At 39.6% G+C, this 24,151-nt stretch overlaps 1 protein-coding gene and 1 long non-coding RNA gene across 2 annotated transcripts in view; one reads left to right on the top strand and one right to left on the bottom strand.

Annotated features, from left to right (window-relative positions):
• The window catches only part of SLC35F1 (solute carrier family 35 member F1), a 422,996-nt gene extending 415,100 nt beyond the window's left edge, over positions 1 to 7,896 (top strand). The window contains exon 8 of the mRNA XM_004264677.3: positions 4,603 to 7,896. Coding sequence (XP_004264725.1) covers positions 4,603 to 4,827 — 225 coding nt within the window. The 3' untranslated portion in view covers positions 4,828 to 7,896. The remainder of the gene's footprint in view (positions 1 to 4,602) is intronic.
• Positions 7,897 to 9,209: 1,313 nt separating this feature from the next.
• On the bottom strand, positions 9,210 to 12,472 carry LOC125960701 (uncharacterized). Its single transcript, XR_007470644.1, has 3 exons — positions 12,375 to 12,472; positions 10,286 to 10,458; positions 9,210 to 9,505 (listed from the first exon to the last, which is right to left on the bottom strand). It is a non-coding gene; the product is annotated as an uncharacterized LOC125960701 (long non-coding RNA).
• Between the last annotated feature and the right edge of the window lie 11,679 nt (positions 12,473 to 24,151).

Raw genomic sequence — 24,151 nt, 5'->3', positions numbered from 1 at the left:
TGTTCTAGTTCTGTGAAAAATGCCAGTGGTAGTTTGATAGGGATTGCATTGAATCTATAGATTGCTTTGGGTAGTAGAGTCATTTTCACAATGTTGATTCTTCCAATCCAAGAACATGGTATATCTCTCCATCTATTTGTATCATCTTTAATTTCTTTCATCAGTGTCTTATGATTTTCTGAATACACGTCTTTTGTCTCCTTAGGTAGGTTTATTCCTAGATATTTTATTCTTTTTGTTGCAATGGTAAATGGGAGTGTTTTCTTGATTTCACTTTCAGATTTTTCATCATTAGTGTATAGGAATGCCAGAGATTTCTGTGCATTAATTTTGTATCCTGCCACTTTACCAAATTCATTGATTAGCTCTAGTAGTTTTCTGGTAGCATCTTTAGGATTCTCTATGTATAGTATCATGTCACCTGCAAACAGTGACAGCTTTACTTCTTCTTTTCCGATTTGGATTCCTTTTATTTCCTTTTCTTCTCTGATTGCTGTGGCTAAAACTTCCAAAACTATGTTGAATAAGAGTGGTGAGAGTGGGCAACCTTGTCTTGTTCCTGATCTTAGTGGAAATGCTTTCAGTTTTTCACCATTGAGGATGACGTTTGCTGTGGGCTTGTCATATATGGCCTTTATTATGTTGAGGAAAGTTCCCTCTATGCCTACTTTCTGCAGGGTTTTTATCATAAATGGGTGTTGAATTTTGTCAAAAGCTTTCTCTGCATCTATTGAGATGATCATATGGTTTTTCTCCTTCAATTTGTTAATATGGTTTATCACATTGATAGATTTGCATATATTGAAGAATCCTTGCATTCCTGGAATAAACCCCATTTGATCATGGTGTATGATCCTTTTAATGTGCTGTTGGATTCTGTTTGCTAGTATTTTGTTGAGGATTTTTGCATCTATGTTCATCAGTGATATTGGCCTGTAGTTTTCTTTCTTTGTGACATCCTTGTCTGGTTTTGGTATCAAGGTGATGGTGGCCTCGTAGAAGGAGTTTGGGAGTGTTCCTCCCTCTGCTATATTTTGGAAGAGTTTGAGAAGGATAGGTGTTAGCTCTTCTCTAAATGTTTGATAGAATTTGCCTGTGAAGCCATCTGGTCCTGGGCAGCCCGTATTCTTAAAGGGAGGCAGCAAACCTGTACCTGAGACTCACCTTATCTGTCACCGGGAGATGGCTTTCCAGGAACTAGGCATGAGTATTTCTTTGCAGTAAACAAATTAAGCAGCCTAGAATATACAGAATTTTTGTTTGATTGATTGGTGTTTTTAAATAATTGCCCTGTCAGGATAAGTGCAGCTTCCAGAGCTGAGGGTCATCCAATTAGTTACCCCTGTTAAATTTTCTTTTTTCTTGTCAATCTATAAAGAGGAGAAAAATGAAACTTTTTCTTACTTTTTAAAATACAAAGCCTTTCTGTAATTATTTTCAACATTCAGTATTTCTCCAGATTAATCTAATGCTTGCGTTACTGCTCCCATTTTAGGTTTGTGTGTTAAAGGAAAACTTTCTCTACCGACTATTAATAAAACCCCTTGGGTGACTTCCAAGATGCCTCTGTCATATAAAATTCCATTCGGTCTGTATTTTGAACAATTTTAGAGTGAATTCTGTATGATTAAATGGAAATGCACTGTAAGTAAGGTATGTGTTGTCATTCTAAAGCTGTGTCCCAGGAAAACAGTTTGTAGTGGTTTTATCACTCAACTTGATAGTTCCATGCCCCAAAAATGATTGATTCAGGTATTATTTTTTACACTGACAAAGGCATTAGCTTTACAAAAAAATGGCTATTAAAATCTTTGTCATATTGATCAAGTCAGAATATAGGAGCCAAAATTAGAAATTGAGAGGAATTCAAATCCTTCTCATACCCTGTATCCGATCCTTTCCTGTCTCTACATTATTTCAGTTGCCAAATCTGTCCACCCCAAGTTTATGAAACTTCCTCTGCCAGTCCTCTGGTCAGCAGCCTACACTCTTCTACCCAGACTCTTGCCTTCTACATTGCTCCTCCCAATTCATCATCACTCTCCTCTAACTGATCACAGGTTTGAAGATGACTTTTGGAGTCAATGATTAAGGATCAGTGCTATGACTTCCCTTTCAAGGAGTCTTTGTTTAGCATTTTATGTATGAGAGATGACGTTGGATTGAGTTGAAAGCTAAAACATTTGAAATACACTATTGGTACAGGCTGATGTTTTTATGGTTTCTTTCTTTAGTATGAAACTTTAATTTAATTCATTCAAAATGTAAACAAAGAGCAAATAACACTTAGTAGATGCCTACACTATGCCAGGCTCTGCACTTGACACTGGTCAAGAAAGACAGAGTCCCATAGTCAAGGGACTATAGGAGAAAGGCAATTTCATCAATGATCATCTAAGAGTATTGTAACAGTCTTATATGTAAGGTCATTGATGATAAGATAGTGCTGTAATAATAATAACAATGGAGCCAATGTAGGTTGAACACTCACTGCAAGGTAGGCGGTAGGATGAGTGCTTCACGTGCTTTACCTAATTTTATCTTTATAACAACTCTATAGAGTAGGTACAATTATTATCCCCACTGTACTGATGAGGAAACTTGGACCTTGAGAAAAGTTGTCCACAATGACAGCCAGAGAGGAGTGGGGCTAGATTTGGATCCTGTTTGTGGTTATAATGCAGTTCTAATCTCAGAGCCCCATTCTTAATCTCTCGACCTTCATCTGCTGCAACAGGGGCGGCCTCACACCCAAGACCTGAAAAGTTCTCACTGGAAACTGGAGGTGCATGAGGGGATTTTTGAAAATGAGAGTCATTAACAAGATATTTGAAATGTTGCTCATGTTAGGAACAAACTCATTTCATTTGCCAAAGTTTCAGGTAAAGGATGAAGCTCTTGAATGTAGAACTTCAGGAAGCAAATTTGGGGGTAAATAAGTTTTCTGAGATCATATACAGCAGTCCTGAGTTAGTGGTTTTCTTTTGCTACCATTTTGTTTGACAAACAAATTCATAAAGAAAAAAATTATTTTCACTGGGAAAAACTGAATTAATCAAGCTAATTAAGTGAAGCTCTTACAAGCTGAGTCTAGTATACAAATCCATCTGAGAAAGTATTATCATATGAGTGTGAAGGATAAAGGACTTATAGCACAGGGTGAGGAGTGCTGTAGAAAATCAGAAAGTGATCTTTAGTCTTAACTACCTTGCTGCTGCTAAAGAAAGAGACAGAGAGACAGAGAGGTAAAAAACAAAACAAAACAAAACATCATAGCAGGAACTTTTAACCACAGGAATATTTTTTCTAAGTGCCATTTTCAAAACCGCCTTTCCTATTATTGAGCATCATAGCCACCTTTTAACTCTTTAACATTGCAACTTAACTTTATAGACTCTCTGGATCCTTTTCCTGTTTTCCTTTCTTCCAGCTTCCAATTAATTTTTGTCTTTTTTTTTTTTTAACCAGTTTTTAGTTCTTTGACAGTATGAGCAAAAAAAATAAAATAGGAAAATCAAATTGATCCTTTTTTCCCAATGGATGCAAGATGTAGTCAAGACTGGGACAACAGCTGTCAACTACAATGGGAGTTGGTAGGCCATAAGTGCATTGCATTGTTTTAATCTATCTGTACCTCTCTTTCTCCACTGAGACTATTAAGTCCTTGATGGTAAGGACCATATGTTTTCATTTCTCTTTCCCCAGCACATAGTTCAAAGTTTAATACAGAGAAGACACAGAAGAAAACTATTGGTTGAATGAAGGAGTGAATGAATGTATGAAACAGAAATGGAAACACTCATACTGTTACCTCCCTCTCCCCCACTAACTACTCAAGTAATTCCAGAATAACTACTCAAGAAGGCCCAGAAGGTGTAGTATTTTCCAAAAACATATGTAAATTCTCGGGGAAGTTGTATACACCAATATTTTCTATTTTTTCACCACAAAACTCTATGAGTTGTCGAGCAGTAGTTTAGGAACAGACCACTGTATATCCATCCCTATTTGGTTTTGTTTTTAGATTAATGGAGCAAGAATGAAATGTTATACTATTTCTTTCTATCCAAGGATAATCTAATCTTGCAAAGACAGTTACCAAAGTCAGTAACAATTCCTACTCAGAAGACAAATAGTGTCTGAATTGGATTAAGGTGAAACAAAAGTGCCTGATGCAGCTGTGTCAGTGAGGGACTCAGTGTTTATGGCTTCATTACAACCTTAAGTGGAATATCTCTTATTTCTTCCGTGTTTAATGAAGTCACAAACAACCAACTCTTTGTTGAGTGATATTGGAGAGTATTTGCTTTTAACTTGTATTTTAATTCGTGATTAACTAACTCTCTCTCACATCAGGTACTCAGATGGGTGCTTTAGGGACAATTAGTTGAGTGTTCCTCTGTGTTAGCCACAGAGTCAAGAAAAAAGATAAGGAGAATCAGTAAGACCAAGACAGGGTAGAAGAGAACATTCACCTTCCATCAAGATCCTTGGCCGACTCATCAAGCTGCCTGTCACGGCTCCGCTCCCGTCTCTGTGCCTCATTCATGGGTAAGTGCCTCTGCTCTGGCTGCTAAGTGACTTGGCTGTTGTGTTGTTTAGTTTTCAGGACTTTATCTCCTGTCTTTCTTCACCATCCTCCTCGGCCTGGTGCTCTACTCCTCCACCTCCACATACATAGCCCAGGACCCCCGCGTTTACAAGCAGTTCCGCAACCCTTCGGGACCCGTCGTGGACTTACCAGCCACAGCTCAGGTGGAGCCTTCAGTCACCTATACCAGCCTGGGCCAGGAGACTGAAGACGAGCCCCACGTTCGTGTGGCCTAGGATGACACCCTCCCAGCCCACTGAGGACACCTCCGCGGCCGTGTGTCCGCCCGTCATCTCTGTTTTGTACATAGAGAAAGGTATTTATTAGGTGCGGTTTACACAGGTGGACTGCAAGGTAGTGAATCTGAAAGCCTGTAAAAGGCATAAGCTAAACATCCCTGGAGACACAGGCTCTGATCCACCTGACCTGGGGAGATGCCTAGCTAGTGTGTATCCGGGTCACAACCCCCCTGCATTAATTACTGTGAAAATGTTTGAATCAAAAGCAAGTATTATTGTTTGTATTATTACGGTTACTGTTACTACACCGACTTCCAGGAGGAGCTTTTGTACTCCTGATGGGAACTCTCACCAGACCCACTCACATGTAGTTAACATCAATCCCACTTTTCTATGGCAAGTCACTTTTTAAGAATCACACTTTATTTTTGTGCACAGTCTCTGAGTGCTGCATGCCACAGGAGCTCCACCCTATGACGCTTCCTTATCCTAGGGACCTGGGGGCTCGCAGTTTCCTCTGTTACCTGTTGGATTGCCTGCTCAATATGTATTTTGTGCTGTGACCCTTGTGGGGAGTGGCAACAGACCATATAATTCTCTATTCTAGGAATAGATATAAAACAAACATTTTAGCCTTTTTATATTTCAATCTCTGATTACTCCAGGCCATTGCCTTTCTGTTGTGCCACATGATTCTGCTAATCAAGTCCCTGTAATAACAGGATAAGGAAAGTTCCGTTTCTGCAGCTTATGGGAAACCCCAGAAATAATATTATTTGTGCTTAGGGCAATACATTTTTTTAAATCTTTCTGCTCCTCCCTATGTTCCCTCTTCAAAAACTATATTGGTTTTCCTTTTTCCCCCTAGATTCCTTTAGTGATAATATGGAAATCAATCAAGGCATTGGAAAAAGCCATGGTCCTCTGCCCTCTTGTGTGACACCCTTTTTGAAATACACCAGCATGGGAAATTACCTTTACTGTGGAGTGTCATTGGTTGTTTGGCCTCCCAACAAAGTCGGGGTGCTGGTGTGGAACAGTCTCTGACGATCGTTTGATTGAACTGGCCATTCTGTAGTGGTAAAAATGCCACCAATGAAAAAGTCTGGCACTGTGGTCATATTTGGCATCCATTCAATAGCGGAATATATCACACAACATTCTTACGGATACAGAGAATATTACAGGGTCCTGATAAGGCTTTGAGGGGTGTGTCACCAGTCTAATTTTGTTGCCCTTAAAATAGCCCTTTCTTCAAACACAGAAAATCAAGAAACACCACAAACCTCTATGATTTACAATAGATTCTACATGTCAGTATGTGCAATAGTCTTTACCTTTGGCTGGCTTCAATACAATTCGAAAAGATCCTCGATGGCGTTACAGGGTTTGTAAAGGGAAAATAAATGTTTGGGGCAATTCAAATCAATACATCTTAAGCAAGCAAAGCAAAACATCAGAGGGGTCTCTGTAAGGTAGAGAACAGATCGCAGCTTAGTCAGGATTTCCGTAGTAGCCTGAACAAGGCCTAAATACGGCTGGCAGAAGCATCCCATGCTGTCCGCCAGCACCCATGTGACACTTCTGCCTGCCCTCTACCCCAGGACAGGTAGTCCTGCCCTTGGAGTTGGAGCAGACAAACTATCTTTTCTGACATGCAGATTTTATGCTCATCTCTGTTCAATCCCCTTAGTAACACGTTTTATTTTCAGTGAAAAAAAAAAAAAATCACCATTAAAGCTATATCAAGTTAAAAGAGCTTTGCCAATGTTTGCTCTCTGCTACCTTTTAAACCAATTAAATACCTTTCTCTGATATTTTGTCCATTCAGATCTGAAGACCTTTAAAGACTGTGGTTTTATTTTTGTGTTTACATTCCTTTGGTTTGCATAATTTGCTTGATTTATTGCATTCTTAGTATTTATTTTAAGCCAAATGTTTTCGTCTTTTTTATTCATTTTTATGACCCTAATTTGTAGACGCTTAGTAAAGTCTTATGAGAAATAAGTGGATGAAAGTATTTCCAAGTCGACTCGGTGGACTGGGAATTTTTTTCAAATTTAAATTTCAAAAGGGTTTGCCAATCAGTGGATGGCTACAAGTTGCCATCTGAATTATTTTCTAGGATATTGTAATTGACTCCACTGTATGGAAACCAAGTGTGAATGTTAAGGTGAATTCACTGTATACCTTTTACCATTCAATGTCCTTGTACACAAGATTTTCATGTCACTGGGGTAGCTCACTGTGTTGGTTCTTCTCCATTTAGAAAGGCTGATGACGTACTGAATTGTCTGAGATCAGGAGTTCCAGATTGACCCTTCGGGGAAAAAAGAAAATAGCAAGAAACAAACTTTTTTTCCGTGTAAAAACATCGATCCTTTGGGAGTGGGGTGGGAAATGGGGGTAGGACATCATAAACTCTAGCTGTTTGAGTTTCTGAAATTTCATAACCTCAGTAGACACCAGCAAAAATTTCAGCTTTTCAATCCACCACCAACCACTCTCTCCTCCACACATGAGACTTTAGCAATTTGTCTAGAATTTGGTTGGGTAAGCAAACCTTAGCTCTCCTAAGTGGTGGTCCTCACTTACTCAATGACAACTTGCACTGGGGATACTGCTCGCCTTGGTCACACTTTCCCACAGCTCCGAACTCTGAAATACACAACCAGGTAGAACAAGCAATGGAAAAATTTACACCACTGTGTCCCATGAAAATGTTTCAATGTTTAGTTTAGGTATTGCTAACTTGTGCTATTAACCTTCTGACAAGCAGTGTAGTATTGTTTGTTTTGGGTTTGTTTTTGATTTGTAACCATTTAGTAGTCCCCAGCTAGCTACCAGTACAGATTTTACCCCATGGGTAGGATTCTACTGTCAAGCCACATAACAAAGCACACTAATCCAGACACTGCAAATGGAAAATATGAACCAAAAAGGAAATTGACACCGATAAGTTGAACAAACTCTCCATTTCTGATATTTGCATGCTCCCCTATGGACTGGCTGTGGCAATGTAATGCCTGTATAATGTTTTCAAATAAAAATAAATGCTTTATGAAAGCACAGAGTTCTTGGTTTTCTTGAGTGTTTGTCTGCACTATGACAACCAGGGAAGCAGCTCCTGTGGGATGCTAGAAATAGCAACGAAAGTAGATAGCAGGGTACATGTCAAAATAAAAACCAGAAAGAAAATATTTCCAAATTAGGAAGGGCACAGTTGGTCTCAGAGCTGTAGCTTCGAAAAGCCAAATTAAACACATTTGTAATTTGCAAAATTAATTATTTATCTAGGTACTTAAGAAGGCTCTGGGGCTACAACCTCCAAGCCCACATTTAAAACACATGTAGGACAATTATAAATTTACCCCCAAGAAACAATTTCTCATAAAGAAGAAAGTTTTGTGTAAGCTGCCCTCAGCACAATGCCAGACACAAAGAAAGAGCATTAACATTTACAAAGCAGGACTGTTTGCGTTTCTGCTCTGAACTTACACAGCATCTTGTCGTAGTCACTTCTCCACTAACTGCAGTCACCCAGTAATTTTAAGTACCGAGAAACGATTGTATATAAATTTACATGTTCTTGTCATTTATGTTCATAATCAGACCTCAAAAATTAAATGAGCTAAAAAGACTGTGTGTCCGAGTTATATATTTAAAATCTTAAAAGAAAAACAGTCATTTTTCAAGGGAAAAAAGGAGCAAGGAGCGGCACATAGCCTTTATACAGGGCTCTTAAGTAGAGATCCATTGTGATCTGCTTTTATAAGTAGAACAGTACTGCACGTCACATAAATAATTTGTTTAAACAGCGTGATTCAGTTTTAAAAAAGTTTTTCCTTGAGAAATGTAACTCTTTCTCTAAAGTATTATTTTTCTTTAGTAAACTCTTTGATCATAGATGAAATACAGTTGAACTTCAACTCAGTCTGTGTCTAAGTGTCCAACAATTCTAAATTATTGGGGTCCACATAGTATACCTAATCAACATATATGGCATGTTTAGCCTGCCTTCCCAGTGAATTATCATTTTCTTAAGAGAAAGAACTGGGTTTCCTAAATGCTTGGAAGTTCTTGCAAAGGGAAGCTAAGGCAGTACTTGAATGGTTTTTGTGATTATTAGCATGAAGAAAAAGAGAAACAAGTAAAATTCAGCAAGTGAGCTGTAAGTACTGTATTGTCTTGATGTTCCATAGGAAAACAAATTGAATATCTGCAGTAATAGGGACTGAAATCAAATCCAGCTGATCTATTTTCAGGCCCCACGAAACACCTTGCTCATGGAAGGCTCTCACATCTTTTTTTTTTTAATGGAATCTAACTTCTAAATCAGAAATACAAAGTACAAGGCTAAGATACTCTATTACAAAATATTCCCCTTTTCCTTCTACAGCTAAATACTTTTTTCTGTAAAATTCCTGTTCTTGGAAAGAAAGGCATCACGAGGTCCAATTAAACCACCCTTGAATTTTTTAACAAACCCTTAAAATGTTAGTCTACTCCTTCAGGTTGACCCTGGGATAAAAAACAACAAAGTGAAGTTCTTTTTTCACTTACAAATGGTGTTTTTGAATGCATAACATTGCTTCTTAATTAGGTACACTGATCTTTCTTTTCTCTTTCTTCTCTTCCTTTTTTCTTCGATTTTTTAAATTTCTTTTTCTTTTTTCTTTCTGTGAACATAAACAGAGGACTCATTCTGGGCCACCTACTCAGTCTCTGTCCTTTATTCTCTATGTGGTCAAAAATGTTTAATTCAAAAAAAATTATAATACAGCTGAAAAGCCCCACACCTACCAGATGGCCTTTCATTAGTGCCTGAAAGGACAAGGCATTGTGAGTCACTTTTTAGACAGCCAGGCAAGTCGCCTCCAAACGACACTGCAACCTGATTAACAGGGAAAACTAATGATCAGAGTGGGGAGGTCCCTGGGAATAGACTAAAATTAGGGGCTTCCATCTGGATAGACAAAGGCCTGGTGTAATATGACTAAATCTATAAAAGCATGCAAATGAGCTTGTTCACCAGGCCTCAGCGTTAGAGCTGGGAACCATCCCATAATGCTTGAAGGATAATTTCAGGATGGATAAAGATAAATATTACTTTTTACACAACAGGGAGTAATCTTCCTGAACTCATTACCCCACAGTGATCGCACTGGCTGAGAATGTGTTATGTCACCAAATAGATGAGAATGCTACAGTCAGGCAGTAAATAGGCTGTGTAATTCATTATCCAACCCGTCAAGCAGGCACTCAGTAATTATGCCTGGACAACAGGTCCATAGACTCAGTCTGTTGCAGGCGAACCTGGCTGTGTGGTCACACTGGCTTTAAGAGGCGTTACACCAGTACATCCCCGAGCCTGGGAACTTGGCAGCACTGTGGATAGCTATGTCTTTGGGCTGCTAGATGTCGCTGTCTGAGGTTAAAACATCAGGATGACCACCTGCCTGCAGTGGTGAGGCTGTTATTGGATTCTCCACTCCTGGGGGGCAGCCCCGGTCTAGGTTCTCATCTTACTGTTCAGGCTTCCTCCTCCCAAACGTCTGAGGTCAGGGGTGGTGAAGTGAGAGAAGTTCCAGAGGTAACATCTCGAATATCTTCACCACTGTGTCATTGCTAAATGTGTAAAAAAGTAAAAGCAAGAGAGAAATGTGAGGCTAAAGGAAGCAGTATTGCTGGAATTATTCAGAAGTAAATTACACTCGAGGGCAACACACCCATCCATTTCAAGAAATGCTGAGCAACAGATAAATGTGTGCATGCATGAATTCCTCATGGGAGGAAGAAGTAGATCCCCAGGTGCGGAAGAGCACATGCCTCATGGCGGTGGGTCAAAAGCCTTCTGCACCTGACATTTCCCCCAACAGTGTCCACAAATGCCATTTCTGGGATTTGGGGCTAAAAGGTTGAAACATGGGGTGATACCTACTTTTGTGCAATGTTGGGTCTTATTCCTGCCTTTCTTGCCCTTGTCTTTGTAGGTAGGTGAGGAGAATTACTTCCATAGTACCTGAAGAGGTTTGATAAATTTTAAGTAGTAGTAATAATTGAAGTTTCACAGATGGTTGGCCACTTGCCAATTTCACACTAAACTAGAAAAGCAGTTAAGAAAATCTGCTTGTTCTTAAAATGACTACTTTTCTAAATGAAATTATTAAAGAGGGAGGAAATGGGCTAATCACTGAAATAATCAAAACAGTTTCATTGAATGGACTTGAGGACACGGGAAAGGGGAAGGGTAAGCTGGGACAAAGTGAGAGAGTGACATGGACATATGTACACTACCAAATGTAAAACAGATAGTTAGTGGGAAGCAGCCGCATAGCACAGGGAGATCAGCTCGGTGCTTTGTGACCACCTAGAAGGGTGGGATAGGGAGGGTGGGAGGGAGGCTCAAAAGGAAGGGGATATGGGGATATATGTGTATGTATAGCTGATTCACTTTGTTATAAAGCAGAAACTAACACACCATTGTAAAGCACTTATACTCCAATAAAGATGTTAAAAAAAAAACAGTCTCATTATGGGACTCCCTGTGAGCTTTTGTTTGAATTCTCTAATACAGTTTTGGGCATTAAATAGGATTTTAAAAGCTAAATAGGTCACTCATGCATAAATGGTTCAGTGAATCACATAACTGCTTTATGGGCCCCATGATTCTGCCTATCAGGCTGCATTTTAATTAAAAGGAAAGTTGTCAGGGATAGAGGACAACTTAATATGAGGAGTTTGGTGTCGTAGTTGAAGACTGAGACTTCACTTGACATTCAGTTTTCAATTCATAATTATGACCTCCAAACAACTGTGAAGTTCATCTTCATTTCAGTCACAAGCTTAGACACAGAATTTGAGAGCTAGCGGGAACACTGGCGACCATTCCGTTCAAAATCTCAAGTCATGTCATGGCATCTAAGGGTGGAGATGGTTTAGTTGAAGAAAAGATGTTTAGCCTGGAGAAGCTATAGCCTTGTTCATCGCTGGCAAAATTTGGTAGATAACAATATAGTGTGTGGTACTTCTGTAAAAGAGCCTGCTCTGTGATCGCCAGAAACCAGTGTCAGAGAGCTAATGCAGATGCTTCCCGTTAAGGGGCGGGGCAGCTTGTTAGGCAGCTTGGATAAATGGTCCTTAGGAGGATCCCTATTTCCAACCAACTCCGGAAGTGGAATCCCAAAAAGAAAAGAAAGGAAAAGCACCCAGTACATGCCCAAGCTAGACTGCCTCTGCCCTTTGGATTGAATCCATCCAGCCGAATACAGAGACGGGAAATTCTCCCTCTGCTACTCCTATTCAACATACAAGGGTAAGAGGGGTCCTTGGGACTGGCTTTGCCTGTGATACTCCCAAAACCAGACGAACTACTTAGAGCTGCAATGGTCTATCTGCAACTGCTGTGCCAGAGTTGGGAGCTCACTGCTTCCCTGGGGGGATTTCCAGCTCCCAGACACCCGCTAGCCCTCACTCCTACATTCTCCAATGACCTGGCAGGCCAGCATCACTAGTGAGGCCACCACCCTTGGGAAACAAGTTACGTGCCATTGAATGAAGACCTGACTGCACTCAAAGGTGAAGAAGCTTCTATTTTCCTCCTTATTGGCACAACAGAAACCACTCAGTCCAGTGGCCCCTAGAATGCAAGGATGGGGGGAAATAAAAGTCATTGAACAAGAGATCACGGTAACTGAAGCTTTCAATTTTTTTAAGCAAAATTTGCCCCTGTCTGCCCAGAGGCACCAGAGTCTCTTTAGAGCCATCAGGGCTCTGTGGGATCACCACCCCCTACTCCTGGGTTAATGGGGTGAAAACACCCTTTTACTATTTCTCCTGTGGTTGGTCGAATGGATTGCTTCTGTTCATAATACAATCTCCTTTCCTTGATTCTTGACATTGTAAAGGAGTAGATTTTTATGTACTAATGTAATTTTGATTATTTACATTATCATGATAAACTAGAAAGTCTTCTTTAGGGTACAACGTAATTCCCATCTGTTTCTAATGTGATTGTACCAGCATCCGAGTTTTGGCATCACACTACTTCTGTCTACTCCTCCTGAAGTGACTGACCTAGCTTCACGGCAGCATCCACGTCTGCTGCCATCTTCTTAGCTTGGTCTTTCTACTTCTTTAATTCATTCTTGCTCACTGCTTCTTTGAGAATTTCAGGAAAATGGTTTTCTTTACTTTAGAACTCAACTGTATTTGATCTTTTGTCTTTAAAATCATTTAAGAAAAGGACAAAACTCTACAGAGCATGAATGATTGTATCTCAGATACTGTGCCTAGGCTATATGCACATTCGCTTCAAAAATTAGAATAGAATTAGATGTTTTAACATCACACTGCATGTTCATTAAATGAAAATAGTCTAGGTCCTAAATTACAATGATTTAAAAATTGCATCATATTTTTAATTTAAAACTATTATTTTTCTAATGTCCTTACCTGTCAACACCATACATCAATATTCCCATATTAGCAGAACACTGTGAAATGTTTTACTGCTGGTGGAGTTGGTTTATGCCATCCATCCTGCAGAATGAACTTATTTTCCTCAATTTCTCTTTCTCTTGCATTTTCACTTCCAACACTTAAAAAAATTTTTTTTACACTATTCTTTTATTCATCCAATGAAACGTTCTTGAGAGGAAGTTGTGACCAAGAAGATAATGTGGAGATAATAATATATAGCAAATAATTCAGTGTTATCCTTATGACAAAGAACTAAAAGGTTTTCTTGTCTTATACACTTTATCCTTAGAAGAGCAGAGTAATAAGTAAAAGTATTAATACTGGAGTTGAAAATCTAAAAAATAAAGCAATAAATGTAGGCCCCCCAAAATCAAACTAAATAAAAGTTTTGGTGAAAGTCAGATGTTTTGCTCCAATCCAGGTTCTGCCTTTAATTGGCCCATTTGCAGCAAATGGACAGATGTAAACAGGACTCCTGACAGACCTAGCTCATCTCACATGTTCAGCCAAGGTAGAAAAAACGGGTGCCGGCAAAACTTTGTGCCTACAAAGAGGCCAAGTCAAGACACAGTAAGATCAACGTAATAAAGGCCATATATGACAAACCCACAACGAACATTGTTCTCAATGGTGAAAAACTGAAACCATTTCCTCTAAGATCAGGAACAAGACAAGGTTGCCCACTCTCACCACTATTATTCAACATAGTTTTGGAAGTTTTAACCACAGCAATCAGAGATGAAAAAGAAATAAAAGGAAACCAGATAGGAAAAGAAGAAGTAAAGCTGTCACTGTTTGCAGGTGACATGATACTATATATAGAGAATCCTAAAAACGCTACCAGAAAACTACTAGAGCTAATCAGTGAATTTGGTAAAGTAGCAGGATACAAAATTAATGCACAGAAATCTCTTGCATTCCTATACCCCAAAGATGAAAAATCTGAAAGAGAAATTAAGTAAACACTCCCATTTACCATTGCAACAAAAAGAATAAAATATCTAGGAATAAACCTACCTAAGGAGACAAAAGACATATGCAGAAAACTATAAGCCACTGATGAAAGAAATTAAAGATGATACAAACAGATAGAGAGATATACCATGTTCTTGGATTGGAAGAATCAACATTGTGAAAGTGACTCTACTACCCAAAGCAATCTACAGATTCAAGGCAATCCCTATCAAACTACCAATGGCATTTTTGACAGAACTGGAACGAAAAATTTCACAATTTGTATGGAAACACAAAAGACCCAAAATAGCCAAAGCAATATTGAGAAAGAAAAACGGAGCTGGAGGAATCAGGCTCCCAAACTTCAGAGTATACTACAAAGCTATGGTAATCAAGGCAGTATGGTACTGGCTCAGAAACAGAAATATAGATCAATGGAAGAGGATAGAAAGCCCAGAGATAAACCCATGCACATATGCTCACCTTATTTTTGATAAAGGAGGCAAGAATATACAATGGAGAAAAGACAGCCTCTTCAATAAGCAGTGCTGGGAAAACTGGGCAGCTACATGTAAAAGAATGAAATTAGAACACTCCCTAATACCATACACAAAAATAAACTCAAAATGGATTAAAGACCTAAATGTAAGGCCAGACACTATAAAACCCTTAGAGGAAAATATAGGCAGAACACTCTATGACATAAATTAGAGCAAGATCCTTTTTGACCCACTTCCTAGAGAAATGGAAATAAAAACAAAAATAAACAAATGGGACCTAATGAAACTTCAAACCATTTGCACAGCAAAGGAAACCATAAACAAGACCAAAAGACAACCCTCACAATGGGAGAAAATATTTGCAAATGAAGCAACTGACAAAGGACTAATCTCCAATATTTACAAGCAGCTCATGCAACTCAATATCAAAAAAACAAACAACCCAATCCAAAAAATGGGCAGAAGACCTAAATAGACATTTCTCCAAAGAAGATATACAGACAGCCAACAAACACATGAAAGAATGCTCAACATCACTAATCATTAGAGAAATGCAAATCAAAACTACAATGAGATATCACCTCACACTAGTCAGAATGTGCATCATCAAAAAATCTACAAACAATAAATGCTGGAGAGGGTGTGGAGAAAAGGGAAACCTCTTGCACTGTTGGTGGGAATGTAAATTGATGCAGCCACTATGGAGAACAGTGTGGAGGTTCCTTAAAAAACTAAAAATAGAACTACCATACAACCCAGCAGTCCCACTACTGGGCATATACCCTGAGAAAACCATAATTCAAGAAGAGTCGAGTGGGTTTCTTCTAGAAAGAAATCTCTTTGCTAGCAGGCTCCAAGTCACGATGTGTTTTAAAAGGAAGTCACCAGCATTTTAATCCTCTGTTAGAGTCACAGACGCCTAGCAGCTGTTATGAGAAGAAAAGCCGTGTGGATGAAAGGCTCTTGGTGCTGCAGCCAGGAGTCAGTGCTGTGCCTCTGAGGTGGGAGAGCCAACTTCAGGACACTGGTCAACAAGAGACCTCCCAGCTCCACGTAATATCAAACGGTGAAAATCTCCCAGAGACCTCCATCTCAACACCAGCACCCAGTTTCACTCAACGACCAGCAAGCTACAGTGCTGGAAAACCTATGCCAAACAACTAGCAAAACAGGAACACAACCCCACCCATTAGCAGAGAGGCTGCTTAAAATCATAGTAAGTCCACAGAGACCCCAAAACACACCACCAGATGTGGACCTACCCACTAGAGAGACAAGATCCAGCCTCATCCACCAGAACAAAGGCATTAGGACCCTCCACCAGGAAGCCTACACAACCCACTGAACCAACCTTAGCCACTGGGGACAGACATCAGAAACAACGGGAAGTATGAACCTGCAGTCTGCAAAAAGGAGACGTAAAACACAGTAAGATAAGCAAAATGAGAAGACAGAAAAACACACAGATGAAGGAGCAAGATAAAAATGCACCAGAACTAACAAATGAAGAGGAAATAGGCAGTCTACCTGAAAAAGAATTCAGAATAATGATAGTAAAGATGATCCAAAATCTTGGAAATAGAATAGACAAAATGCAAGAAATATTTAACAAGGACCTAGAAGAACTAAAGATGAAACAAACAATGATGAACAACACAATAAATGAAATGAAAAAGACTCTAGATGAGATCAATAGCAGAATAGCTGAGGCAGAAGAACGGATAAGTGACCTGGAAGATAAAATAGTGGAAATAACTACTGCAGAGCAGAATAAAGAAAAAAGAATGAAAAGAACTGAGGACAGTCTCAGAGACCTCTGGGACAACATTACATGCACCAACATTCAAATTATAGGGGTTCCAGAAGAACAAGAGAAAAAGAAAGGGACTGAGAAAATATTTGAAGAGATTATAGTTGAAAACTTCCCTAATATGGGAAAGGAAATAGTTAATCAAGTCCAGGAAGCACAGAGAGTCCCATACAGGATAAATCCAAGGAGAAATACACCAAGACACATATTAATCAAACTGTCAAAAATTAAATACAAAGAAAGCATATTAAAAGCAGCAAGGGAAAAACAACAAATAACACACAAGGGAATCCCCATAAGGTTAACAGGTGATCTTTCAGCAGAAATTCTACAAGCCAGAAGGGAGTGGCAGGACATACTGAAAGTGATGAAGGAGAAAAACCTGCAACCAAGATTACTCTACCCAGCACGGATCTCATTCAGATTTGATGGAGAAATTAAAACCTTTACAGACAAGCAAAAGCTGAGAGAGTTCAGCACCACCAAACCAGCTCTACAACAACTGCTAAAGGAACTTCTCTAGGCAAGAAACACAAGAGAAGGAAAAGACCTATAATAACGAACGCAAGACAATTTAGAAAATGGGAATAGGAACATACATAATAATAATTACCTTAAATGTAAATAGATTAAATGCTCCCACCAAAAGAAACAGATTGGCTGAATGGATACAAAAACAAGACCCATATATATGCTGTCTACAAGAGACCCACTTCAGACCTAGAGACACATACAGACTGAAAGTAAGGGGATGGAGAAAGATATTCCATGCAAATGGAAACCAAAAGAAAGCTGGAGTAGCAATTCTCATATCACACAAAATAGACTTTAAAATAAAGACTATTAGAAGAGACAAAGAAGGACACTACATAATGATCAAAGGATCAATCCAAGAAGAAGATATAAAAATTGTAAATATTTATGCACCCAACATAGGAGCACCTCAATACATAAGGCAAATACTAACAGCCATAAAAGGGGAAATCGACAGTAACACAATCATAGCAGGGGACTTTAACACCCCACTTTCACCAATGGACAGATCATCCAAAACAAAAAAAATAAAGAAAAACAAGCTTTAAATGATACGTTAAACAAGATGGACTTAATTATATTTATAGGACACTCCAAAAACAACAGAATACACATTTTTCTCAAGTGCTCATGGAACATTCTCCAGGATAGATCATACTTTGGGTCACAAATCAAGCCTTGGTAAATTTAAGAAAATTGAAATTGTATCAAGTATCTTTTCCGACTACAACGCCATGAGACTAGATATCAATTACAGGAAAAGATCTGTAAAAAATACAAACACATGGAGGCTAAACAATACACTACTTAATAACGAAGTGATCACTAAAGAAATCAAAGAGGAAATAAAAAAAAACCTAGAAACAAATGACAATGGAGACACAAAGACCCAAAACCTATGGGAGGCAGCAATAGCAGTTCTAAGAGGGAAGTTTATAGCAACACAAGACCACCTGAAGAAGCAGGAAACATCTCGAATAAGCAACTTAACCTTACACCTAAAGCAGTTAGAGAAAGAAGAACAAAAACACCCCAAAGGTAGCAGAAGGAAAGAAATCATAAAAATCAGATCAGAAATAAATGAAAAAGAAATGAAGGAAACAATAGCAAAGATCAATAAAACTAAAAGCTGGTTCTTTGAGAAGATAAACAAAATAGATAAACCACTAGCCAGACTCATCAAGAAAAACAGGGAGAAGACTCAAATCAATAGAATTAGAAAGGAAAAAGGAGAAGTAACAACTGACACTGCAGAAATACAAAGGATCATGAGAGATTACGATAAGCAACTCTATGCCAACAAAATGGACAACCAGGAAGAAATGGACAAATTCTTAGAAATGCACAATCTGCCAAGACTGAATCAGGAAGAAATAGAAAATATGAACAGACCAATCACAAGCACTGAAATTGAAACTGTGATTAAAAATTTTCCAACAAACAAAAGTCCAGGACCAGATGGCTTCACAGGTGAATTCTATCAAACATTTAGAGAAGAGCTAACACACATCCTTCTCAAACTCTTCCAAAATATAGCAGAGGGAGGAACACTCCCAAATTCCTTCTACGAGGCCACCATCATCTTGATACCAAAACCAGACAAGGATGTCACAAAGAAAGAAAACTACAGGCCAATATCACTGATGAAAATAGATGCAAAAAAACTCAACAAAATACTAGCAAACAGAATCCAACAGCACATTAAAAGGATCATACACCATAATCAAGTGGGGTTTATTCCAGGAATGCAAGGATTCTTCAATATACGCAAATCTATCAATGTGATAAACCATATTAACAAATTGAAGGAGAAAAACCATATGATCATCTCAATAGATGCAGAGAAAGCTTTTGACAAAATTCAACACCCATTTATGATAAAAACCCTCCAGAAAGTAGGCATAGAGGGAACTTTCCTCAACATAATAAAGGCCATATATGACAAGCCCACAGCAAACATCATCCTCAATGGTGAAAAACTGAAAGCATTTCCACTAAGATCAGGAACAAGACAAGGTTGCCCACTCTCACCACTCTTATTCAACATAGTTTTGGAAGTTTTAGTCATAGCAATCAGAGAAGAAAAGGAAATAAAAGGAATCCAAATCGGAAAAGAAGAAGTAAAGCTGTCACTGTTTGCAGATGACATGATACTATACATAGAGAATCCTAAAGATGCTACCAGAAAACTACTAGAGCTAATCAATGAATTTGGTAAAGTAGCAGCATACAAAATTAATGCACAGAAATCTCTGGCATTCCTATACACTAATGATGAAAACTCTGAAAGTGAAATCAAGAAAACACTCCCATTTACCATTGCAACAAAAAGAATAAAATATCTAGGAATAAACCTACCTAAGGAGACAAAAGACGTGTATTCAGAAAATCATAAGACACTGATGAAAGAAATTAAAGATGATACAAATAGATGGAGAGATATACCATGTTTTTGGATTGGAAGAATCAACATTGTGAAAATGACTCTACTACCCAAAGCAATCTATAGATTCAGTGCAATCCCTATCAAACTACCACTGGCATTTTTCACAGAACTAGAACAAAAAATTTCACAACTTGTATAGAAACACAAAAGACCCTGAATAGCCAAAGCAATCTTGAGAACGAAAGACGGAGCTGGAGGAATCAGGCTCCCTGACTTCAGACTATACTACAAAGCTACAGTAATCAAGGCAGTATGGTACTGGCACAAAAACAGAAAGATAGATCAATGGAAGAGGATAGAAAGCCCAGAGATAAACCCACGCACATATGGTCACCTTATCTTTGATAAAGGAGGCAGGAATATACAGTGGAGAAAGGACAGCCTCTTCAATAAGTGGTGCTGGGAAAACTGGACAGGTACATGTAAAAGTATGAGATTAGATCACTCCCTAACACCATACACAAAAATAAGCTCAAAATGGATTAAAGACCTAAATATAAGGCCAGAAACTATCAAACTCTTAGAGGAAAACATAGGCAGAACACTGTATGACATAAATCACAGCAAGATCCTTTTTGACCCACCTCCTAGAGAAATGGAAATAAAAACAAAAATAAACAAATGGGACCTAATGAAACTTCAAAGGATACCATAAACAAGGCCAAAAGACAACTCTCAGAATGGGAGAAAATATTTGCAAATGAAGCAACTGACAATGATTAATTTCCAAAATTTACAAGCAGCTCATGCAGCTCAATAACAAAAAAACAAACAACCCAATCCAAAAGTGGGCAGAAGACCTAAATAGACATTTCTCCAAAGAAGATATTCAGACTGCCAACAAACACATGAAAGAATGCTCAACATCATTAATCATTAGAGAAATGCAAATCAAAACTACAATGAGATATCATTTCACACCAGTCAGAATGGCCATCATCAAAAAATCTGGAAACAATAAATGCTGGAGAGGGTGTGGAGAAAAGGGAACACTCTTGCACTGCTGGTGGGAATGTGAATTGGTTCAGCCACTATGGAGAACAGTATGGAGGTTCCTTAAAAAACTGCAAATAGAACTACCATATGACCCAGAAATCCCACTACTGGGCATATACCCTGAGAAAACCATAATTCAAAAAGAGTCATGTACCAAAATGTTCATTGCAGCTCTATTTACAATAGCCCAGAGATGGAAACAACCTAAGTGCCCATCATCGGATGAATGGATAAAGATGTGGCACATATATACAATGGAATATTACTCAGCCATAAAAAGAAACGAAATTGAGCTATTTGTAATGAGGTGGATAGGCCTAGAGTCTGTCATACAGAGTGAAGTAAGTCAGAAAGAGAAAGACAAATACCGTATGCTAACACATATATATGGAATTTAAGGGGAAAAAATGTCATGAAGAACCTAGAGGTAAGACAGGAATAAAGACACAGACGTACTGGAGAACGGACTTGAGGATATGGGGAGGGGGAAGGGTGAGCTGTGACAGGGCGAGAGAGAAGCATGGACATATATACACTAACAAACGTAAGGTAGATAGCTAGTGGGAAGCAGCCGCATAGCACAGGGATATCGGCTCGGTGCTTTGTGACCACCTAGAGGGGTGGGATACGGAGGGTGGGAGAGAGACGTTAGAGGGAGGAGATATGGGGATATATGTATAGGTATAGCTGATTCACTTTGTTATAAAGCAGAAACTAACACACCTTGTAAAGCAATTAGCCTCCAATAAAGATGTTTAAAAAAAAAAAAAAAAAGACATGGTAAGGGAATCCAAGTTAACTGAAATGATCTAGGTCTCCTTCTATTAGCCCAGAGTTGCTCCAGATAATGCTCTTATTTCGACCCACCAGAGGGGATTCCAAAACCTACCTCTACGTGGAACTTGAGACCACCTTTCAGCCACTTGCTTACAGATTATGTCCTATTATGAACACAAGATGATGGTTTTCTCCAGGAAAGGAAATTTGAAAATCCTTCCTCCTCTATTCCTTTGCAGCTCGACCTAGCAGCTGTGTCTACTTTTACCTTAATGGGATGTGTTCCTCATCTGAACATCTTATTCCAGCTGTCAATCTCCAGCAGAGCTGTGAACTCAGGCCTCCAAGATTTCTCTGAGAAGCCCAAGGGCAGCTAATAATAAGACCAAAGACATCAATTTTGCCGCATCCCATACCACATGTGGTTCAGAACAAGATAATGTTTGAGAACAAAGCAGTTAGACTACATTCCTCCTTCCTGGATGCAACTAGACCTGTGCTTAGGATATGATTGCAATGAATGCCTTTTTAAGTTAGAGAAATGAAAGCTCCCAAACAGGCCAAACCCAGCTTTTCCATTTGTGTCTATAATGGAAACAAGTTGCTCCCTTTATAAAATCAAGCCCTGGTCCTCTGATACTGACAATGGATAGAGACTCTCCCATTACTTGGGGGATAATGTGGAGCTACAGTAAGTAGTACCAGATCTTCAAGGGGAAGATGCAGCTCAGTGAAAAGTGTCAGATCTCAAGGGCTCTCCCTTTAAGGAGACCTTTGCCCGTTGCCAATCTTGGAGCATCCTGGCTCAAGATTTTAGGGGAGCCATTGCATTTTCTTTGAATCTGTTACAGATTTCTATGTAGCTGAAGCTACAACTGATATAATTTATTCTACTGTGTGCTAGACAATAGGCATTGTAGCGATTGTCCCATTGAGTCCTCAAAACAACCCTATGGGGTGGGTTGTAAAATGTATCCCAGTTTTTTTCTTTTTTTGATGAGTTAGTTAATAGAGGCATGGATGGGTGATATAATATCGCCAAGTTTACCCAATTAGCAAGTGATGAGGCCGGGCTGCAAACCCAGGTGTGCCTGACACCAAAGACGGAAGATGCACTATCGAACAAGATGTCTTATGATATCTCAGAAAACGGTTCAAATTCACTAAACCTTTGAGGAGGCACCTGCAAGAATCCAGTGAAAAGAAGCATGTGGGAGAGGAATGAAGTGACTCTGTATCCAAGTATAGAATGGGTTACACTGTAACGAGTAAGTCAGCTAGCTTAGGAAACCAACGCCAACCACATTCAAGGCTCTCCTTTGGTTCGGGAAATGCGTGACAGACAGATTCCCCCTGTGTAGTCCCAACAGTAACACTGGTCTGAGGAAAAGAAAAACAAAACAAAAACAGAAGAAGTACTAACTTGCTCTGGAGGTAGAAAGACGTAGTCGGGGAAATGTCCTTGACTCCTCCAAAGGCCCCATCCCGCCTGTCGAGGCAGCAGGTCCCTCCCACCCCCTCCCCCAGGGAGACATCTTATCTGTACCACCTCTCAGTAGCACTGGCGCAGCCTCCTTCCTGAAGCACTTCTTTCCGTTGAAGTTTGTGGACCATGCTCGCCTGGCGTCCCCGCACCTCACAGTCCACACAGGCCACTCCTTCCTGGTGTCCCTTACTGGACCCTCCTTCTCACGCACAACGCTGAACGTTGGGGCTTCCCACAGCTCCGCCTTCAGTTTGCTTCTCCTTTTTATCTGCACTCACTTGCACTGCTTTAAACACCAGCTTCATGCTGACGACTCACTTTTGCATCCCCAGCCCAGACTGTTCCCTGCCTGTTCCACGTGTCCACGTGGATGTCCGTTGGGCCTCTTGAGGAGTATGAACAACAACATGGGGTCACTTATGTCAAAGGCTCTAAAATGAAACCAGTAGGCCATTAAGGAAGTGGAAATTACATCCACACCAGATGCAGTAGAAACTTCTGACCTGGCCCTCCTGAGACCACCAGAACTTGTTTTCTTTATTTACCCTTTAGAAATCGCAGCTAAGCAACCAATTGCTGCCAAGTGACTGAATGCCTGCCCCAATCGTAGTTCTGTAAAAATAACCTACGTAACGTCTCTGGAACGTCTTTGTCAGTTGTCTTTATGAACCCGCCGTTTTCTACTTTCCTCAGAGCACATTTGAGTTGCTGCTCAAACCGGTGTCTCCTGCGTTGCAATTCTTAAGATGGCAAACAAGCTCTTTTTCTCATTTGCAGACCTCTGCATTTCTTGGGCGACACTCTCCAACCTAACCGGTCCAAAACAGAACTTGTGATTCTCCCCAGATCTGTTTCTCCTCCAGTTTTCCCCATCTAACTTAATAGCACCATCATCTACCTGGTCGCTAGAGCCAAGCACCTCAGATTCACCCTCGGTGTTGTTCCTTTCATCAGCATTCGCATCCAATCCATCAGGAAGTCTTGTTAAATCCTATTGCTCATGCCCTGAAGATGATTACTCAGCACAGCTGCTTCTGCCGCCCCAGTCCAAGCCTCCTCCCTCTCTATCCCGAGCTGTGGAAACTGCCAGCTAAGTGCCCTCGCCTCTCTACCCCTACAACTCTACTTAGAGAGATCTTTTTAAAATGTAAATTACATCCTGTTATTTCCCTGTATGAACCCCTCCAGTCTCTCCCAATAGCTGTTAGAATAATATTCAAACGCCTTGCCTGGTTCTCAGGGCCCACCAGACCCGGATCCTGCCTAGAAGCTTTACAAGTGCATGTGTTTCTACTCTCCCATCACTCACTCACCACACCTGTGTCTCTTTCTCCAAC

Source organism: Orcinus orca, chromosome 12 (assembly GCF_937001465.1).
Source record: "Orcinus orca chromosome 12, mOrcOrc1.1, whole genome shotgun sequence".
NCBI lineage: Eukaryota > Metazoa > Chordata > Mammalia > Artiodactyla > Delphinidae > Orcinus > Orcinus orca.
The sequence above is the reverse complement of the archived record's forward strand: the minus strand, read 5'-3'. Positions and strand labels throughout refer to the sequence as shown.